This window comes from Pteropus medius, unplaced genomic scaffold (genome assembly GCF_902729225.1).
Source record: "Pteropus medius unplaced genomic scaffold, Ma_sr-lr_union100, whole genome shotgun sequence".
NCBI classification, from domain to species: Eukaryota; Metazoa; Chordata; class Mammalia; order Chiroptera; family Pteropodidae; genus Pteropus; species Pteropus medius.
This window is the reverse complement of record NW_024340692.1, coordinates 9,646,500-9,663,544: the sequence shown is the minus strand read 5'-3', so window position 1 is coordinate 9,663,544 and position 17,045 is coordinate 9,646,500. Positions and strand designations below refer to the sequence as shown.

The following is a 17,045-nucleotide window of genomic DNA, read 5'->3' as shown; positions in this document are numbered from 1 at the left end:
CGTTAGTTCAGCACTCTTACCTCTTATTGGTGTACCACCTGGGTGGATAATATGAATGCAAATAAGATTAGAAAGAAGAAGCATTAGTACGAGAAGAAGGAGGCTAGGGCTGGGGAGAAGAATTAAATTAGATTTACAGAATTAAATAAGGTCTTAAAAGAAACTTGAATTACTATACTGGTAAAACAGGAATATATTAGATAGTATTATTAGATCATAAAAGCAAGTTGCATTATACCACAGAGGGCAAAGACCACAATAGGCAGCATTGCCTTTCTCAGAGAAGCAACTGAGTTCTTAGGTCTGGGGTCATATGGGGTTAGAATTATATTGTATATGCCTCATATTCTAAAAAAAAAAAAAAAAAAAAAAAAAAAAGGACTAAACAATATTTTTAAAAGACAATTTAGAAAAATACTGGGCTATTCTATTTAAGTATATATATAGATATGCATATATATATATACTGTTATAGGAAATACTAAAGACTAACTAAAAACAAACACGGTTGACTAGATATCTTATGCTACTTACTATATTACATTTGGGTGATATAACTTGTGTACTATTTTATTTTTTATACAGTGTTCTTACGATAATAGTTCTGTGGATGTGTGCGTGTGCGCGCCACTACAGAGATCTGGTGTCTACACTGACAGTTAGTAAAATGCATGCCATGCATTTTATTAATAATATAGTAATAGTAATAGTCTGAATATGGAAATTAGTGGGGGGTGAAGTGCGCTTCAGAACTAAGCACTTACCAATAGATTCTGGAGATTTAAATACGGAGAGAAGAAAGACAGCATAAAAATATTATTATATTCCTTATTATTTGGTACAAATTTTTCAGAGTTAAAGCTTTATATACTAAATCATCTATGTTACATGTGAATAATTAATTCTTTATTTACAATAACAGAATGCTAATCTACACAATTCTGCTGACAACAAGCAAAAGAGGCAGTTAACAAGACGCTTTAACATCACAGGACAGGTCAAAAGCTGAGAATTCTGGGAAGACAGTCAGTTAAACAACTTAGAATTCTATATCAATATTACTACCAATGTTAAAGTAAACAGCTTATTAGTAAATGTCCCTGTGAATTAACTAGGGACAGGCTCTAAAACTTAAGAAATTTAGAATTATCTCTAATTTTAATCTAAAGAGAGCAAAAGAATAAACCTTAGATGGGGATGGGAGAGGGAGAAAAGGGCAGTGGGGGGAGAGAGAGAGAGAAAACAGCAAAAGCTGGAGTCTACACCAAAAGCAGACTTCTGTAGATCCAGTCACTGGAGAGTTCAAAAATTTTCAGTGTGGGCGCACACTACTGTGGCTAATGTGTAGAAAATGCTCACTCGCAATAACATAAAAAGAATATCAATAAATATCCCCTCCTTTCGTTGGTACTTTGTAAAAGACTTAAAAAAAATACATCTGGTTACTCATGAGATAGCATTTCTGTGTTTTATGTATCAGTGAAAAGAAAGCAGATGTGACAAAACTTACTAGACTTTGGTACTTGGATGAGTTCAAATGTAGAAACGGCAGAGAAAACACTTTAATAAAATTGAATCATTTTAGTGTTTCATATGAACATTTTAGTTTTTAATGGATATAACCATTGGAACTCCTTGCAAGTTCTGAATGAAGTCCAATGTTGAAATAAGTTTGTTTCAAACGAAAACAGAGAAAGAAATAAAGAAAATGGATCCATTAAATACTGCGGAAAAGCAGTAAATTAAAAAAAATCATCGAAAATACAGTCACAGCAGTGAGCAATGTGGATTAAACAGAAGCTGCAACACACAGAGAGAAGAAAGACTCTGAAACGGGCTATGACATCACAAACATGGACAACACATTAAATAACAGAGAAAGAGAAGAGGGAGAAAAACCAATACCTAAAAATTAAAAAATAAATAAAATTAAATTTAAAAAAAAAAGAAAGAGAAAGCTAAAAGGAAAGTTCCCGAGGAGTCAGCGCAAACAGTGACAAGACCCCACCTGAGCGCAGCTGCTTAATACGGCCATTGTTGTTGCTTGTGTCGACGGGTAAGAAATCTTTAAACCAAGTGATTTCTGGATCTGGATTCCCGCTGGCTGCACAAAGCATGGTGGCAGTGCGTGTACGCTCAACCACCTTCAACTGTGGACCCATGTCAATGGTAGGGAAGCCCCTGGGAATTTGATCCTCTGCAAGACAAGATGTGATACATACATGATGTTAATAAGTCAGATGCCCGAGGCTAAAGAGGTATTGTCAATTACTCCTGCCCCTCATCGTATTCAGCATTGGTCAAGAAGCAAACACAAACCAGGCAGTATGGCACCACTAGATTAGGATACGGCACAATGTTCCTGGTCAGAAGAGTACGCAGTCTAAGTAAGTGGCCAACAGCCTATCAAAGAACTCAGACCCATGTGATAAAACCCATCATGAAAGGAAGCACCTCTAGGAGCACAGAGGGAGAAGTAATTGCAGAATGTCTGCCTGAGGAGGTCAGTGAGCACCAAGAGGAACATCGGAAATGGGCCTTGAGGAGTGCGCCAAATTGGCTGGAAACATGGGAACGTCACAAGAATAGGCAGAAAACTTTTCATGAGGGAAAACCCTGGGATCAAGCAGAGCTAGCTGGACTAATCTCACTGTATTCAAATCTGGTTTGGTTTTTTTTTTTTTTGGTAAATTTTTTAAAATTAAATTTTTTTATGGTGACTTGGTTAAAGAACTGGATAAGTTTCAGCTGTACATTTTTAACAGTAAGGCATATATATATATATATATATATATATTTACATTGTGTGTTCACTTCCCATAGTTAGATTTCTTTCCGTTACCACATATTTGACTCCTTTTATCCCATCTAGCTTCCATCTCCGCCGCCCCCCAAGCCTCTGTTTTTTGTAATTTTTAAATAATTTTTTTTCACATAAGCATGATGTTCAACTTTAATAAATTCCTTTGTAGGGAGCTTCAATTGGTAAGAAAATTGTTTGAGTTTCCCTTTTGAAAGAACAAAATCAACTGAAAAAAGCAACACAAAAGCATACATTTCTTAGGGTATGAAAATACTATCCCCCATTCCAAAATTTTGCACCATTTTGGGTCATTAAAAAGTTAAAGTTTCTAAATTTTGAATCTTTAACTCATCCAAAGTTCACTTCTCCCTATCCCACATCAAGATTGTCCTAAGCCTTAGATCTTGGGAAAACAATCCTCTGAAATCCCCAAGCAGGACCCACATTGCTAAGCTACATTGCCAGCTCTTTCAGCTGGCATTAGAAAGGTATACTCTATTAAAACATTGAAGAAAGTTTAGTTATATGATTGATAATTATCTAAATTACAACTTGGCTGTTTGTTTGAAGGCCATTATAGAAACACTTTGACTTCTACTTGGGACGGGGCTGGTGTTAATTTAATCAATATTCTCTAATGACTTCTGATGAATTTTCATGAGCCAGCAATTCCAAAACGATTCAAAAGCAAAAACACTGGTAAGCAAAACATTAGAAATCATCAGATATGGCATAGAGCTTTTCCTTGGATGCCTTCTACAATTTCTGTATGATCCTGTGAGTCTTGCTGAAGTCTAAATCAGTTATAATTTTTAGACAAAAAGGCTCCATTTGATGCCTCCACTGTGTTCAGTCAAATCTAGGTATTCATCACTGTATCCCCCCTATAGTTTTGGGATAAACTCAATCTCCTAAATCTGGCTAGCAAAGTTCTTTTAAATCAAGTCCTTTTTTTTTTTTTTCCCAGCCTTTGATGGATGAATTCCCTCACAGAATTTTTTTTTTTCTGCTCATATTGAAATTCTCACCATTCTCCAGACAAATCCTGTTCATTGAGCGCTGTCTCTAGAAAGCCACACAGCCAAAATTACCTCCTTTATAAAGCTTTTGAAACTCTCTCAAATTTATTTATTTTTCCTCCTCAGAGCTACTATAGCAGCGAGTACCTAAATCTGTCTTGTACTTTTTAATTATCATCACTTCATCCTTCTATATCATGAGTTCTTCCATGTCTCATTTGTATCTGTCAAGCTAGTCTGGATTGCTAGATTATAAGAGAACCTCTAGTGTTCCAAGTCTAAGTATGAATATATCCCAGTGATTCAAGGAAGTTTTTCTACTACACATAGTAGGAAGTACTTCTGGTATACAGTTGATCAGTGGAATAGTTAAGGACTAGAGAGATTTTGAATGTGAATAGTGAAAGAATATTAAAATACTACCACAGAAAAAAGCTCTCAAGTAAAATAAAGTGTCCTGAATAACAAGTCCAGGTTACTGTAAGAGAAAATTGAAGGTATAATAGGGAAAAGTATAGACTGGCTCTCCCAAAGAGACATTTACAAAAGACCAAAAGAAGTAGCCAAAGCAAGTTGGGTTGAAACTGGATTCCTTAGAGAATATTTTACTGTCCCATCAGGTAGTTAAGCCCAGAGACTTAAAAAAAAAAATATATAAAATTAACTTCAAAGAGCTACATTTTACTTAAGTTGAAAGACTGGACTCTTTTCAAGAAGGAGTAATGCATTCTATTTATATCAATGTTTACACATTGTCAGCCAAGCAGAGGTCTGTGGTGGACAAATGTCAGAAAGGGTGGTTAAGAATGGCATATCAAGATGATTTTCAGGGCTCCAAGGGAATGTTAAAGTTACAAATCGAATAAAGAATATTTTGCAAATTAGGCTATGATAATTTTAATCATCTATTCCATTTATTTCATCAAGCTGTTATTTATGGCTTTAATGGTTTTGTCAATGTATTTACATTTATAGCATATAGTTATTAAAAAAAAAGAAAGCAAAAGATTAATAGCGCTGTTCCACATGCATTATATTAGTGAACATCTCACTTGGCAGCTATTGACACAAAATGCTTCAAAGAATAAAAATAATTTGCTTCAAGTGTTCCAAAGTCAACTATACCACCTTAGTCACCTAGAAATGAATTTCTGAGGAAGCTCTTGGATTTTGTTGTTATTTTCCATATTTAAGGCAACAAACAGGTTGATAAGAAATCACCTTGGGATTCCCAAGCTGCTTCAGTATTTCCCAGGGCCTCTTAGCTCCCCTTGGTGGTTAACTACTAGCTACATTAGCATGCATTAACATTGCTCTACTAGTCGTTACTTTTCTTCTGCCACTTCATCTCTCTGAAGGACCAAGCCAATATTCTGTGCCCATCAGTGAGTGGCAAGTGTCAAAGACTTAAGTAAGCTGAGTACTAAAGACTCTCACCAAAAAAATTTAGAATTAATAACCATTTATAAGAAATGAAGTCCTCACCTTGGGGAGAGCTCACAAAATTGACTTGTGCCCTATAGAAAGCAGGCTAATGCATTTGCATGCCCTTTCTTTTTCTTCTTGGCTCATAAAGAACACTCCAGAGTCTCTTTTCATATACACAAGTGCACAACAAAGATAATCTTTCTTGCATACTAATCGGACAGAGAATGTAAAGAGCACCGCTTTCTTATTTTTAATAAGGGTAATTAAATTCTATCCATCCCCTTTTGCACAGAACCTTTTTGAATGCACTTTCTTCATTAAATTTTCATGAGAAACATCACACTTGTAACAGATTCAAATAGCCAGAGCTGTTACACGTTGACAGTTGTGGCTTGTTTCCAATTTGACTGTCAGGTATTTGGCAATAAAACTCAGTATTCAACATAAAACAAACTGCAGAAATAATGAAATTTCTAATTGGAATGCTTATCTCAGTGGGCGTAGTTTAGAAGATGTTAATTGCTTTTTTTTTTTCACCCTCTACATTTATTAGTGATTTATATAACACTGCCTAGGCTATTTGATAACAACAATTTTGACGGCTCGTCAAATGTTTGGTACCAGGAACTTGGGAAAAAAAAAAATCAATACCCTTTATACCTTAGCCATGTAAACTTTTACAGGAAAAAGCAGCTACCAAAAATTAACAAATTGTCAATATGTTAGTAGCTTTAAACTTGTACATGAGGTGAAAAGAAAAACATTTTGTCCTGTTCATTAATGTACTCATTAAGCTTTAAAGTGCCGTACTTATCACTGTTCCATATTAATATTCAATCATGCAGAATTAGCTATTAATTCATCAACAATTTAAATCAGACTTGACCTTCACAAAGCCATTTGATCTGTCATTTTGAGAGGCTATTAAAGGGCATATTACTACATACTTGTGCTTAGTGAATCGTAGAAGTCATACATATTTTGTTTGTAATGACAGCTATAATAGACCTGGAAATATAGCACATTCTTTAAATCTGTTTGGTGTCTTAATGAAATATGTCGATATGAAATTTACAGTTCCATTAAGGAAAGAGAAAAATGAACATCAGCATTTTCCAGAGTTAACTTCCCATTGCTGTAGAACTTCTGTTAATAACCCCTGATCTACCAAGGGCTTGAAAGGAACAGTTGCGGAAATAGTCTGACATTGTTTTGTAAGGAGTCATGTTTTAGATACCTGTGAATAATCAAGTAATAGCTTTTGCATAATTTGCTCAGTTAAACTATCATTTTTCATCCACAAAGAATTTTAATGATGCTTTTACTTCTGCTCCAACTTCACAAACACTGAACCTCTCTTATTTGATAAGAAACCACAAAACTAAACTGCCTACTAAGGCCACAGCCTCCTTACAAAGTGGCCCCAAGCAGTTCTTCTTGCTTAGTTTTGCTAGGACTCTGAGTGAATTCAACCAGACTGGCGCTTTAACACTGTTCCCAAATTAAATTTTTTAATGAGGAACTGTTTACCGTGGTGCCACATTCCCAATTTTTCAGATTTACAGCAAACATGTTTATGAAGAAAAATCACATCAATTACATCAAGAGTATGCTTTTCCAAAAGTAGTATTAAAAGATTTGGCAAGTAGAACCGATCATTTACATATTATTGACAATAAAAAGATTTGCCATTCTCACCAAAGTGACAATAAAGCAAAATCAATCTGGAGGAAGAGTAAGCATTATTTTTCTTGGAGAACTCATTTTCCTGAAACACTTTTCTGAGTACCAAACAGTTCATAGTGGCTCCTCTTTAAAAGTCCTCAGCTAGTACTCTCTCTAAGCTCCTTATTATAGGCAATGTGTAAGTTTGAATTCATAAACTCATGGAGGTCAGGTGTTGTATGTTATTTCCTCTTTGATCATCACAATGTTCAATAAATACTTGCAATTAGACGTGATTAGGAAATTATGGAAAATACTTCAGCTTCCACTCATATGGCATCTCTAAATTCCTACTGGTTTTATTTAATAATGCCACTCATGGAAACAGTTTATCATTCTTTTTTTGTGTGTATGTGGCTATAAATTTAACCTTTCCAATTTGAATATAAGTCTAAGAAGCAAAAACTGTCTCATAACCTTATTGTATTTTTTTTACAATATTTTAAGTTGTATTAGATTTACAGATTCATAAAAATAGTTAATGATGGTTTTCTTTATTTTTATAGTCCTCAGTTTTATTTTTTTAGCAAATAATTTTTTTTTTTGGTTGAGATGTGTGCTTTATACTTGGTTCCTTCTTTAATTTAGTGCAGTTGCTGCACTAGAAACACACAATTTAGTTTCTGCTTTCTTAATTTTACAGGATGGCTTACCTCATATGGTTATAAGTTCCTATAAGTCAAAACTGCAACCATAACAAAAACCTTACATGAAAGTACAATGAAACTCAAAAGAACACAATAGAGTATTGTCTCTACACTCTGATATGTCATCTTTAGAATAACGCAATGAAATTCTTGATGTTCAAACTAATGATAAAACTCAAGTGTATCAATGAGTTATATTTTGAGGCAAACAGTCTGAGTCTTCTTTCATTGACAAGAGCAAAGATTTTCTCAGTGGTTGGATATCTTAAAGTTTTAAGGCACTCAACTATGTAATCTTACAGAAGAATAAAAATTTTTTTTTTGAAAGATGAAGGGATTGAGGGAAGTATTCATTAATATAAAACAGTCGAACGCTAAATGGATGATATAAAGAATATTTTCTTAAATAAAAGTGGTAGACCCTTTAAATATATTGAAAGGCACCCTCACCTGTTAGAGAACAGTACTAATCTATGCAACATAGTCATTGTGTTTTTACACTTAAGTAGAAATTTTCTTGAAAATTTAAATATGTGAGTCTTAAGGTGGTCCAATAGTATTTTCATATTTATGAAAGTTGCATTATATTAAAAGAAAAGGGGCTTTTAAACTATCTGTTTTAAAAATCTACAGATGGCATCATTCATTCTAGAGATATTTATTGAAGGCCTCCTTTGTGCCAGGACTGAACCAGGCACTGGGAATGAAGTAATCTAGAGAATCTTTATATTGTGATTAATTGTATCTGCAAGATAGTTAGATTCTTTGAGAGTAAGAATAGTATCCTGCTCATAGATAGGAGGACTGAGTGAGATAATGCATTAAATGTGCCTAGCACTGCCTGACACTAGTGCATCTAGTAAAATATTAGCATATATGTACTTACTCTATCCCAAATAATTTAAATAGAACAAAGACATATGACTCTAAGGCTTGGTATAACAAAAGCCACAACAATAAACTGTAAATGGGGAAATATTTTACGCAATTAATAAAAAACAAGGATTATCTAGACATGCCAGTGAATTTAGAGGGCAGTGGCTGTGTCAAGTTACTTCTTCAAAGTTCATAAAAGCCCTCATTTCTCTCTTTGAACAAGATTTTAGGCTTTTTGATTAATTGACTGCATAAATAAAACAAATCTATATTGTCATGTGATTTATTTCTAAAAGTGAACTTTAAAAATAGTTCTAAATATTCAGGACAGCAAAGCTTTGTTGTGAATGACTGAAATCACTGAAACCATTTGAGTCTTATAAAAGTTCCTTGAGATAGGCAAGGGTGGTATAATTTTCTGTAGAAATTACCACTTTCTTTAGACACAAAGCAAATACTCAGCAAAATTAAGTTACTTGTTCCACACATATAGCAAAAATGTAAAAACAAATCTTTTAACTCTAGGTGCATTTTACTTCATCATGTTTCCTTTATGCCAATGCTGTTTTCTGAATAAATGTTCATCATGAACAGTGATAAAACTCTTAATTGGAGTCAACCCATAATGCGAGGCACAACAAAAATAATTTGAATATGAATTATCCTTTATTTTTATATTTCAAGCAGAAAGAATTGGAGATTAAAGTTCCATGAAATGTAATAATAATTTAAAAACAGTTCTACATTTAAAAAACCCACCTTTTTTTTGATACAAATCAACTGGCTTCTCATTTGTTTAGCATTGGTTCCAGGTAAAGACAGAATTCTGCCACATATGCTAGTCAACAAAATGTGAATGAGAAATGTGCGAAAAGGAGGAGTGTGAAAAAGATTCTAAATATCAAATAATTTCCCTAGGGAGATCAAATTCAACACTGTGCTTATGTTTTTAACCTTCTGTAGTTTCTATTTAATTATCTAGGAAAGGCTAAAAAATGGAAGCACTTTTACTTGGAGCAGACAAAAAATACAGTACACCAACCAGAGAACGAGACATAAGCAGACTCAGTATATCAAGTCTATGACCTTAAGCCACACAGGGGTCTCCTCTGTAATATAGAACCAGTAATGACTACCCCAAATAGCTTTGTCTGAGAAAGGAGACAGATCAGTGTTTCAGAGGCTGGATGTCCAAGGGGTTACTGGTTGGAGTACTTGCTGCTTTGTTGAAGAGCAAATGAGTTTTCAAGTCATTATCATTAAGAATAAACCACACTATCAAGCTACAAACAAGAACCATTTCTTTCTAGAATACAGTCCCTGAAGAGGAGGAGAAAACATTTATTATTCTTTTCTTAAAGAAACCAGTGTAAATAAAGCTTTTATTTTCACCATTCCAGATGGCAGCAGGGTATAATTTGTACTGTTTTGACATCATGACCGTATTATTCAAAATCAATGTTCCTGCAAGTGAATTGAATAAGGACTGAAAACAGAAAAATAAAAAGAAATAAAAGCTAAATCAATGTTTTCTGGCAAAGTTGGGCTCCTGGGCCATTATCAAAATGATATTCATATGAATGAAATTGAAAAAAATTATATAAAGTAGTTTCTAATTATAAGTCAAAGGCTACTCAAAGTCAGAAAGAAATTATCTAAAGCAGGAGAAAACTGCCAGCTAATCAATGATATTTCAAATGGAATATTTAATAAATATAAGATCTGCCCCCCCCAAAAGGTAATTATGAACAAGATACGATGACTTTTTAGTCCAAGATCCTCTTTGCAAGTTATTAAGTACAGATAGTATGCTTGCCATTATATGGCTATAAATCAATCAGAAGCTTTTATTTCAGAGTGGATTTAGGTATCTCTTAAGGGCAGTAACTGCATACAAGAGTCTCAAAAAATTCCTCATAGAATTATGCCATGCCAGAATAGAAAACTGGAGATTGATAAGCTGATAGGAGCCTCATTAGTGCTAATAAATATTCAGCATACTAACCAGATACCCACAGAGCATTCCAGAGCAAAGCTCTATTTTCTGAAATATTTTTCACATGTTGAGGCTTCACATGTTCTAAGGCACTCTTGGCACAGAATAAAGCAAACTTGTTTAGCAGCGATGTATACAATTATTCTACAAATAGCGAAGTAATGTCTACAGAACAGAATACAAAACCAATTAGATTTCGTTATCATTTGTATGAATGTGGTAGCTGCAATTTTACATGGCATTAATTAAGTTAACCTTCTTTCTTATTAGTGTTTGGTTAGCCTTAGCAAATGATCACACTCTTTGTGATTCAAAATTAGGTAAATTCATAGGGGTATTACTCTCTCCTACCTAACACTATTAATACTTAGATATTTAAATAAATATTTAGGAATCAGGGTTATGCTTTTATTCCCTGCTCAGGAATGCATATCTCATAAAGATAATAAAATCCAATCAATAACCACCCATTTTCATGAATCTCATTATTTCCTATTAATTTATTTTTACCCTGTACATCATCCAAAATTTTGCCTTATTTTGAATATTAAAATAACCACTTTACATAAATTTATACTTAAATCATACTATGAATTTTTAAAAGAAATAAAAGCAAAAAATGCAAAATGGAGCTAAAGTTTAAGAATTGAATTCCTGTGTTTTTAGGAAGAGAGAGACAAAGGCAGAAATAGTAAACATGTAAAGAGAATTGGATGTGGCTCCTTTCTCCATTATTTACTGGATTTGTAAAAGTTGGGAATCATAATGAGCTCAAATCAGACAAGGCCAAGAAAAGCATTCATCCTAGCTGCCTGACTGTATTGTGAATGTAAATAATAATAAATAAAATTTTTAAGCCATCAAATGTTACATAAGGAAAAAAACTAGAGTGGATTGTTGGGTGGATTAGAATTAGAGGTATTGGTATGAACTCATGATTTTAAAAATATATACAGTGATGCAGAAATGCATATAACTGTAAATGAATATGCATGCACACAGTTCATCCCTTCGCTATATAAACTTACCAAACGTATCTCTCCTAGCTGTGTGAACTGAGAGAGGCTAAGAGTGGCAGTACTCGATCACAATGGCCACACGTAGCATCTAGGTCTTGATTTCTAAATATGATTCTCTAGTAAAAAAAAACAATTTTCCTTGGAGAAGTGACTGATTCCACGTAGTACTGGGACAAGGAAAGCATAAGATGTGCCTAGAATATCTTTTGTACAGAAAAATACTCAAAGAATGACAGGGATATGTTAAAAGGACAAAAATGCCAGCTGGAAGGGGCTCTGATTAGCCAAAAGTGGGACAATTTGAACATAAAAATTAAATTATATATATATACACACACACACACACACACATATATATACACACACGAATTACACACATTGAATTAAATAAAAAGACATGAGCTCATAGTGATACAAGAGATTGAAAAATTTCAGAAGGAATGATGTATTTTCATAGTCTCAAAGTAACTCCTCACATGAATTTATTAAACAAGTGAAAGAGTAACTATACTGGAGAAGGCTCACAGAAACAACCCTGTTCAAGATATCAAAGTTAACAACATCAATAATGAAACAAATAAGAATCATGTGTTGAGAAAACTCAGCATTACTTCCATGATATTTGCTGCAGACTAAATGTTTGTATACCACCCTGATCCCCTAAATTTATATGTTGAATTCTAAGACCCATTGTGATGGTGTTGAAGGTGAGGCCTTTGGAAGGTGGTTAGGTCACTAGGGTAGAGTCCTTATGAATGAGATTAACATCCTTATGAAAGAGGCCCCAAAGAAATTCCTTGCCCCTTCCATGTGAGGACACATAAAAAAGAAGGCCCTCTATGAACCAGGAATCAGGCCTTCATCAAACACCAAAAGTGCCTGTGCCTTGATCTTGGACTTTGAGAAATCAATTTTTGTTGCTAATAAGCCACCCTGTCTATGCTATTTTGTTATGGCGGCCCAAACAGACTAAGACGATGTTATCGCCAAACATTCATAATCTAAACAGCATTATGAGTAAGCATTAGCAAAATCCAAAATAAGAACAATTTTATGAAATAGCAGGCTATTTCAAAACTATCAAGATCGTGAATGTCAAAGACTAAGGACCTACCAGGTTGACAATTAAAGGGCAAAGTCTAAGCCTGAACTGGAACCTTTGAGGACAATTAGAGAAACTTGAATAGAGATAAGTGATGAAAACCAAAGAAGATACCTGTTGAACTGCAGTCTGAGGTGAACGAGGTCTGAGGATTACCTGATTATGATGCATTAATATTTACTTCTCAATTTTAATGGTTGTTATTATACGTAGGTAAGAAAATGTTCTCGTTTGAAGGAAATATAGGTATTTGAGGGTGACAGATATCTTGTGATCAATTTATACTCAAATAGTTCGGAAAAAATAAATAAGTTCTTTGTAAGATTGGACTTGTTTCAAAATTTAAAAGAGTATGTAAGTAAATTATTTTATATTAACATAGATGAAATTTTACACATCTTTAGATTATCTTATTGACATCTCATTTGTACAAGAATTATGTCCAAAGCTTTCGGATAGCTAGATGTTCTCAGGTATTTCTGTCTCAATTCTAAAAAATAGTACCCGAAATATACTTTATTTGAGGCCCTCTTGAACATCAAGACTAATTAAATGACATTTCAACTGTTTTTGATTTTATACCAATGATGATAATACCAAAAAACTGTTAGATTTGTAAATATACAAATTCCTATAAAATTAAGACTTACAAACATTTAATTACCAATCTGAACAATGAACAAAATTGGGCAATAATTAATGGGCAAGGCTTGGGCTCATTAAAAGAAGTCAATACCCTAAAAATAATTTCACGTTTATGACTTTTGTTCAGAGAAGTGAAAACATAAAATGGGTAGACCTTTTATTAATTGTCTCTCCAAGCACCTGAGAAAGTTTTAGAAGATGAACTTTTTGATGAGCTTCCTTCCAACTGAAACATCATCAACTTGACTTAAAACCCAGAATAATTTCAGAAATCTAAGTATTATTTTCTAAATCAGGCTTTTGAAATTTCTCAGGAGAAATCTACCTTTTCCCCCTCCCCCCCTGCCCAGCTCTTCACAGTTTCTCCTTAGAACTAGAACACAATAAAGAAAAATGCTTGTTATCCTGTGATATTTAATAATTTATGGGAGTGGGAGCAAGAGGAGCAAGCACAAAAATAAAGTGATTTGGATATGGCTAAATAATTTTTTTTAAGAGAACATTACACTATTTTACTCCATTCAGTAGCATTTCTGATAGTTTTAAAGGCAAGCTGTGGTAGGTATCTATTTTACTTGAAGGGAAAAGATAGATTCTGAAAACAGAAGTAATGACGGTTTTCTTCGGGGGTATCTCGGAAAATAAAAAAGATCAAATCTGAAAACAGCAAATACCATATATAAATTGTTTCACTGTAAAGAATGAAAACCACAAGAGCACATGAATAAGACCTTTAAACGTAAGTTATATTTCAAGAATGCATTATCTATGGAGGTAAATTTCCCCCAAAATACAAATAATTTTCCATTTATATGGCAAAAGTGCACCTGAATTTAACACCAAAGTATTACCAAATGGAATCAGTTTATATTTGTCAGTGTATGAAACTTTTTCTTAAAGTTTTTGGAGTCACAGCTGTCAATTTATGAAACTACCCAAAAGAAACATAACTATGATTTGTTTCTTTTTTAAATTTTGAATTATCTTTCATCATAAGCTTACTCAATAAAACAATGTTATATTTAAATGCAAACATAAAGTAGAAATTTATTCAGTACGTTTTAATATATCAAAAATATCGCTTTTTTTTAGCTTTTTGGCTAATATCGAGTGTAAAAACATTAAACATGCTACTCCACAGGAAGTAAGATATCTAGAAAATAACCAGGTAGAAGAAAAACTACCAAAAAAGGGCCGAATCAGCACCAAAATAACATGAATGAAGTATTCGTTGTTGCTAAAAGAGATATCGAATCTCCAAATACAAAATTCTACAGGCTTGACTTTAATAGTAGATTAAACTTGGCAAATTAGAGAAAAGATTTCAGGCAAATTCTGAGGGGATTACATAAAGCATGTGGTCTTTTCCCTGAAAGCAACCAGAAAGTAAAGTTCTAAAGGCAGATGTAAGTGTGTGGGTACTTAAATGAACACTTACAGATGTGTATATTAGGAGAGTATGTTGTTTATCGTCAAAGTTCCATTTTGGAAAACAACCTTTTAAACTATAGTGTGAAAAATATACTGGGGAAGGGCAAAATGAAAGGGACATAAGGAGGCCATTTAGGAGGCGACTGTGACAGTCCAGTACAGATAGGGGTAGGCTCCCACCAGGCAAGTGGTGGCAGAGATGGGCAGAAGTGGATAGAGTCAAGAATAGCTTTTAAAATTTCAGCTTTACTGAGGTATAAATGATCAAAGATATTTAAAGTGTATATCATGGTGACTTGATATATGTATACATCGTAAGAGTTGAGAATAACTTGAAGGTCAATTTTAAAGGACTTGGTGGTTTTCTGTGGATAGTGAACAAAGGAGAATTATTAGGGATGGTTTTCTAAAAATACATGATAGATTTGCGTAATATATTTCCAGTCACGTCCTCCCCTAGAGATAAATGTCATACATTTGAGGCACCTATGTAACAGATTGCAGGCACCCCTGAAGGCTGGACTCTATCTTTGCCTCACCAGTGTAGCTGCCTCAGGGTGGAACACAGTACCAAGTACAAAGTAACTATTTGCCAAGTAAATATTGACAACCTTCACCTTCAGGAACTGGTAGAAGGGTCTGAATATTAAGCCACTTGCTTCCTTGTGTGTTTCATCTCAGGGTGAATGCAAGAAAGAGTTGTCTCTGCCTACATACACATGAGCTCAGCACTCTCACTAGGAATGTACCAGGAGTTCCTTGGGCATAAGTCTAGAATGAGATAGAGATATCCATAGATTTGCATCTATTTTCCCCAACAACAGCTCAATTCCTGCAATCTGAGCACAGACGAGAAAGAGCAGTTTCCCTTTAGCCAGAGGAGAAATTCACTACATATCAAAGTATCATAGTCAATGGCCTCCTGAATAAAAGGGAAAATAATCTGAGTTGTACTCCTATGAAGACAAGCCATTAAGAATCTATTTAAACATAATTTATGGCTGTTACATTTTAATATGCTACATGCCAATTAAATAGATACAGGTTTCCAATGACAGGATATTCAGTAGCAAAACAATAAAACTTTTTTTCTTACATACTGACAACAATCCAGAGTTGTTCATTTTCATTTGGTTGCAATAGACTGACATATTGTTTTAAATTTAGGAAACATACAATTTCTAATTCTTAACAAAGTGACAGCAACTTGACAAGTGAAAACGTTATCTCAGCCTTGAATTCACTGGCATAGAAAGCCAACATATCCCACTGTTCTTCCCCACAGCACAAGCGGATAGTTTCTACATTTACTGCAAGATTGATGCTCCTTCAATTGCTCAGTGATCATGACTATGAGGCTGCTGAGTAAATAAAGTGTATACATTCACTAAAGGAAGTGAGAACATGTATTTCAGCCACTGATCCCTAAAACGACTCATGCTATTTATTATTATAAAGACAAAATAATATGCAATACAGCTTTGTGAAATACACCTGACAATTTTCATGTGCAAATTAAAATCAAACGGGCAAATTTTACAGTGTTTCAGGAATTAATTCAGAGGAACATAAACAATCAAGATTGTTTACCCAGTGAAAAAAAGACATTTTTGATTTGTTTTTTCCTATTATAATCCCACTCCCCCTCTCCAGTGCTGGTGACTTGAAGTTGAAAGCCTGTAGACAACCTATCGCATCCATATGAATTTAGCTGTTCGAATCCTGACAGATCTGCTCCTTTGATAATAGCCGAGTCACACAATAAAGCCAATCTTTTTTTTTTTTTTGGTAATTTTCAGGTGATGCTTATGTATATACCCTCCTCACGAAGCCCAAGCTACTTTCCTAAAACATGGCGAATAGGGTTCTAGGGAAAACAACAAACAAACAAACAAACAAAACTTCCTGAGATATGTTTTTCTGGTGGATTTTAGTATGATAGAGATTTAAGAACATTCTAGCACATATAATAATAGTTTTTAAATGTTTCTATCTTTAGGCATGAGAAAATAATCATCAGAAGATTTAAGACTAAGTTGGCCAACCCTCACCTCTTTCTCACTCCCAGATATAATTTCTTTATATTTTGACTCTATTTCGTGGCAGGGAGAACAATGTTTGTCTTTTTTTTTCTTTTTTTAGGTGAGGCAACTCTTGGTTGACCTCACAGATTGCAAGGATCTTGTCAGCTTACAATCTCTTTTTATTACTTTTTTTAATTTTTTACATCTACAGCACCTGGTGTTCCTAGGTGGTCTCCCATCCAAGTACTAACCAGACCTGACCCTGCTTAGCTTCTGAGATCAGACAGGATCGGGCTTGTTCAGGGTAGCATGGCTGTAGACAATGTTTAT

General features: G+C 34.0%; 1 protein-coding gene and 1 pseudogene across 20 annotated transcripts in view; both read right to left on the bottom strand.

Moving 5' to 3' along the window:
* Positions 1–17,045, bottom strand: part of PTPRD (protein tyrosine phosphatase receptor type D) — a 467,045-nt gene that overhangs the window by 187,831 nt on the left and 262,169 nt on the right. For all 20 annotated transcript variants that reach the window (XM_039877795.1, XM_039878308.1, XM_039878028.1 and 17 more), the window contains one exon: positions 2,009–2,197. In XM_039877795.1, coding sequence (XP_039733729.1) covers positions 2,009–2,197 — 189 coding nt within the window. The remainder of the gene's footprint in view (positions 1–2,008; positions 2,198–17,045) is intronic.
* Positions 16,918–17,036, bottom strand: LOC120599952 (uncharacterized; annotated as a pseudogene).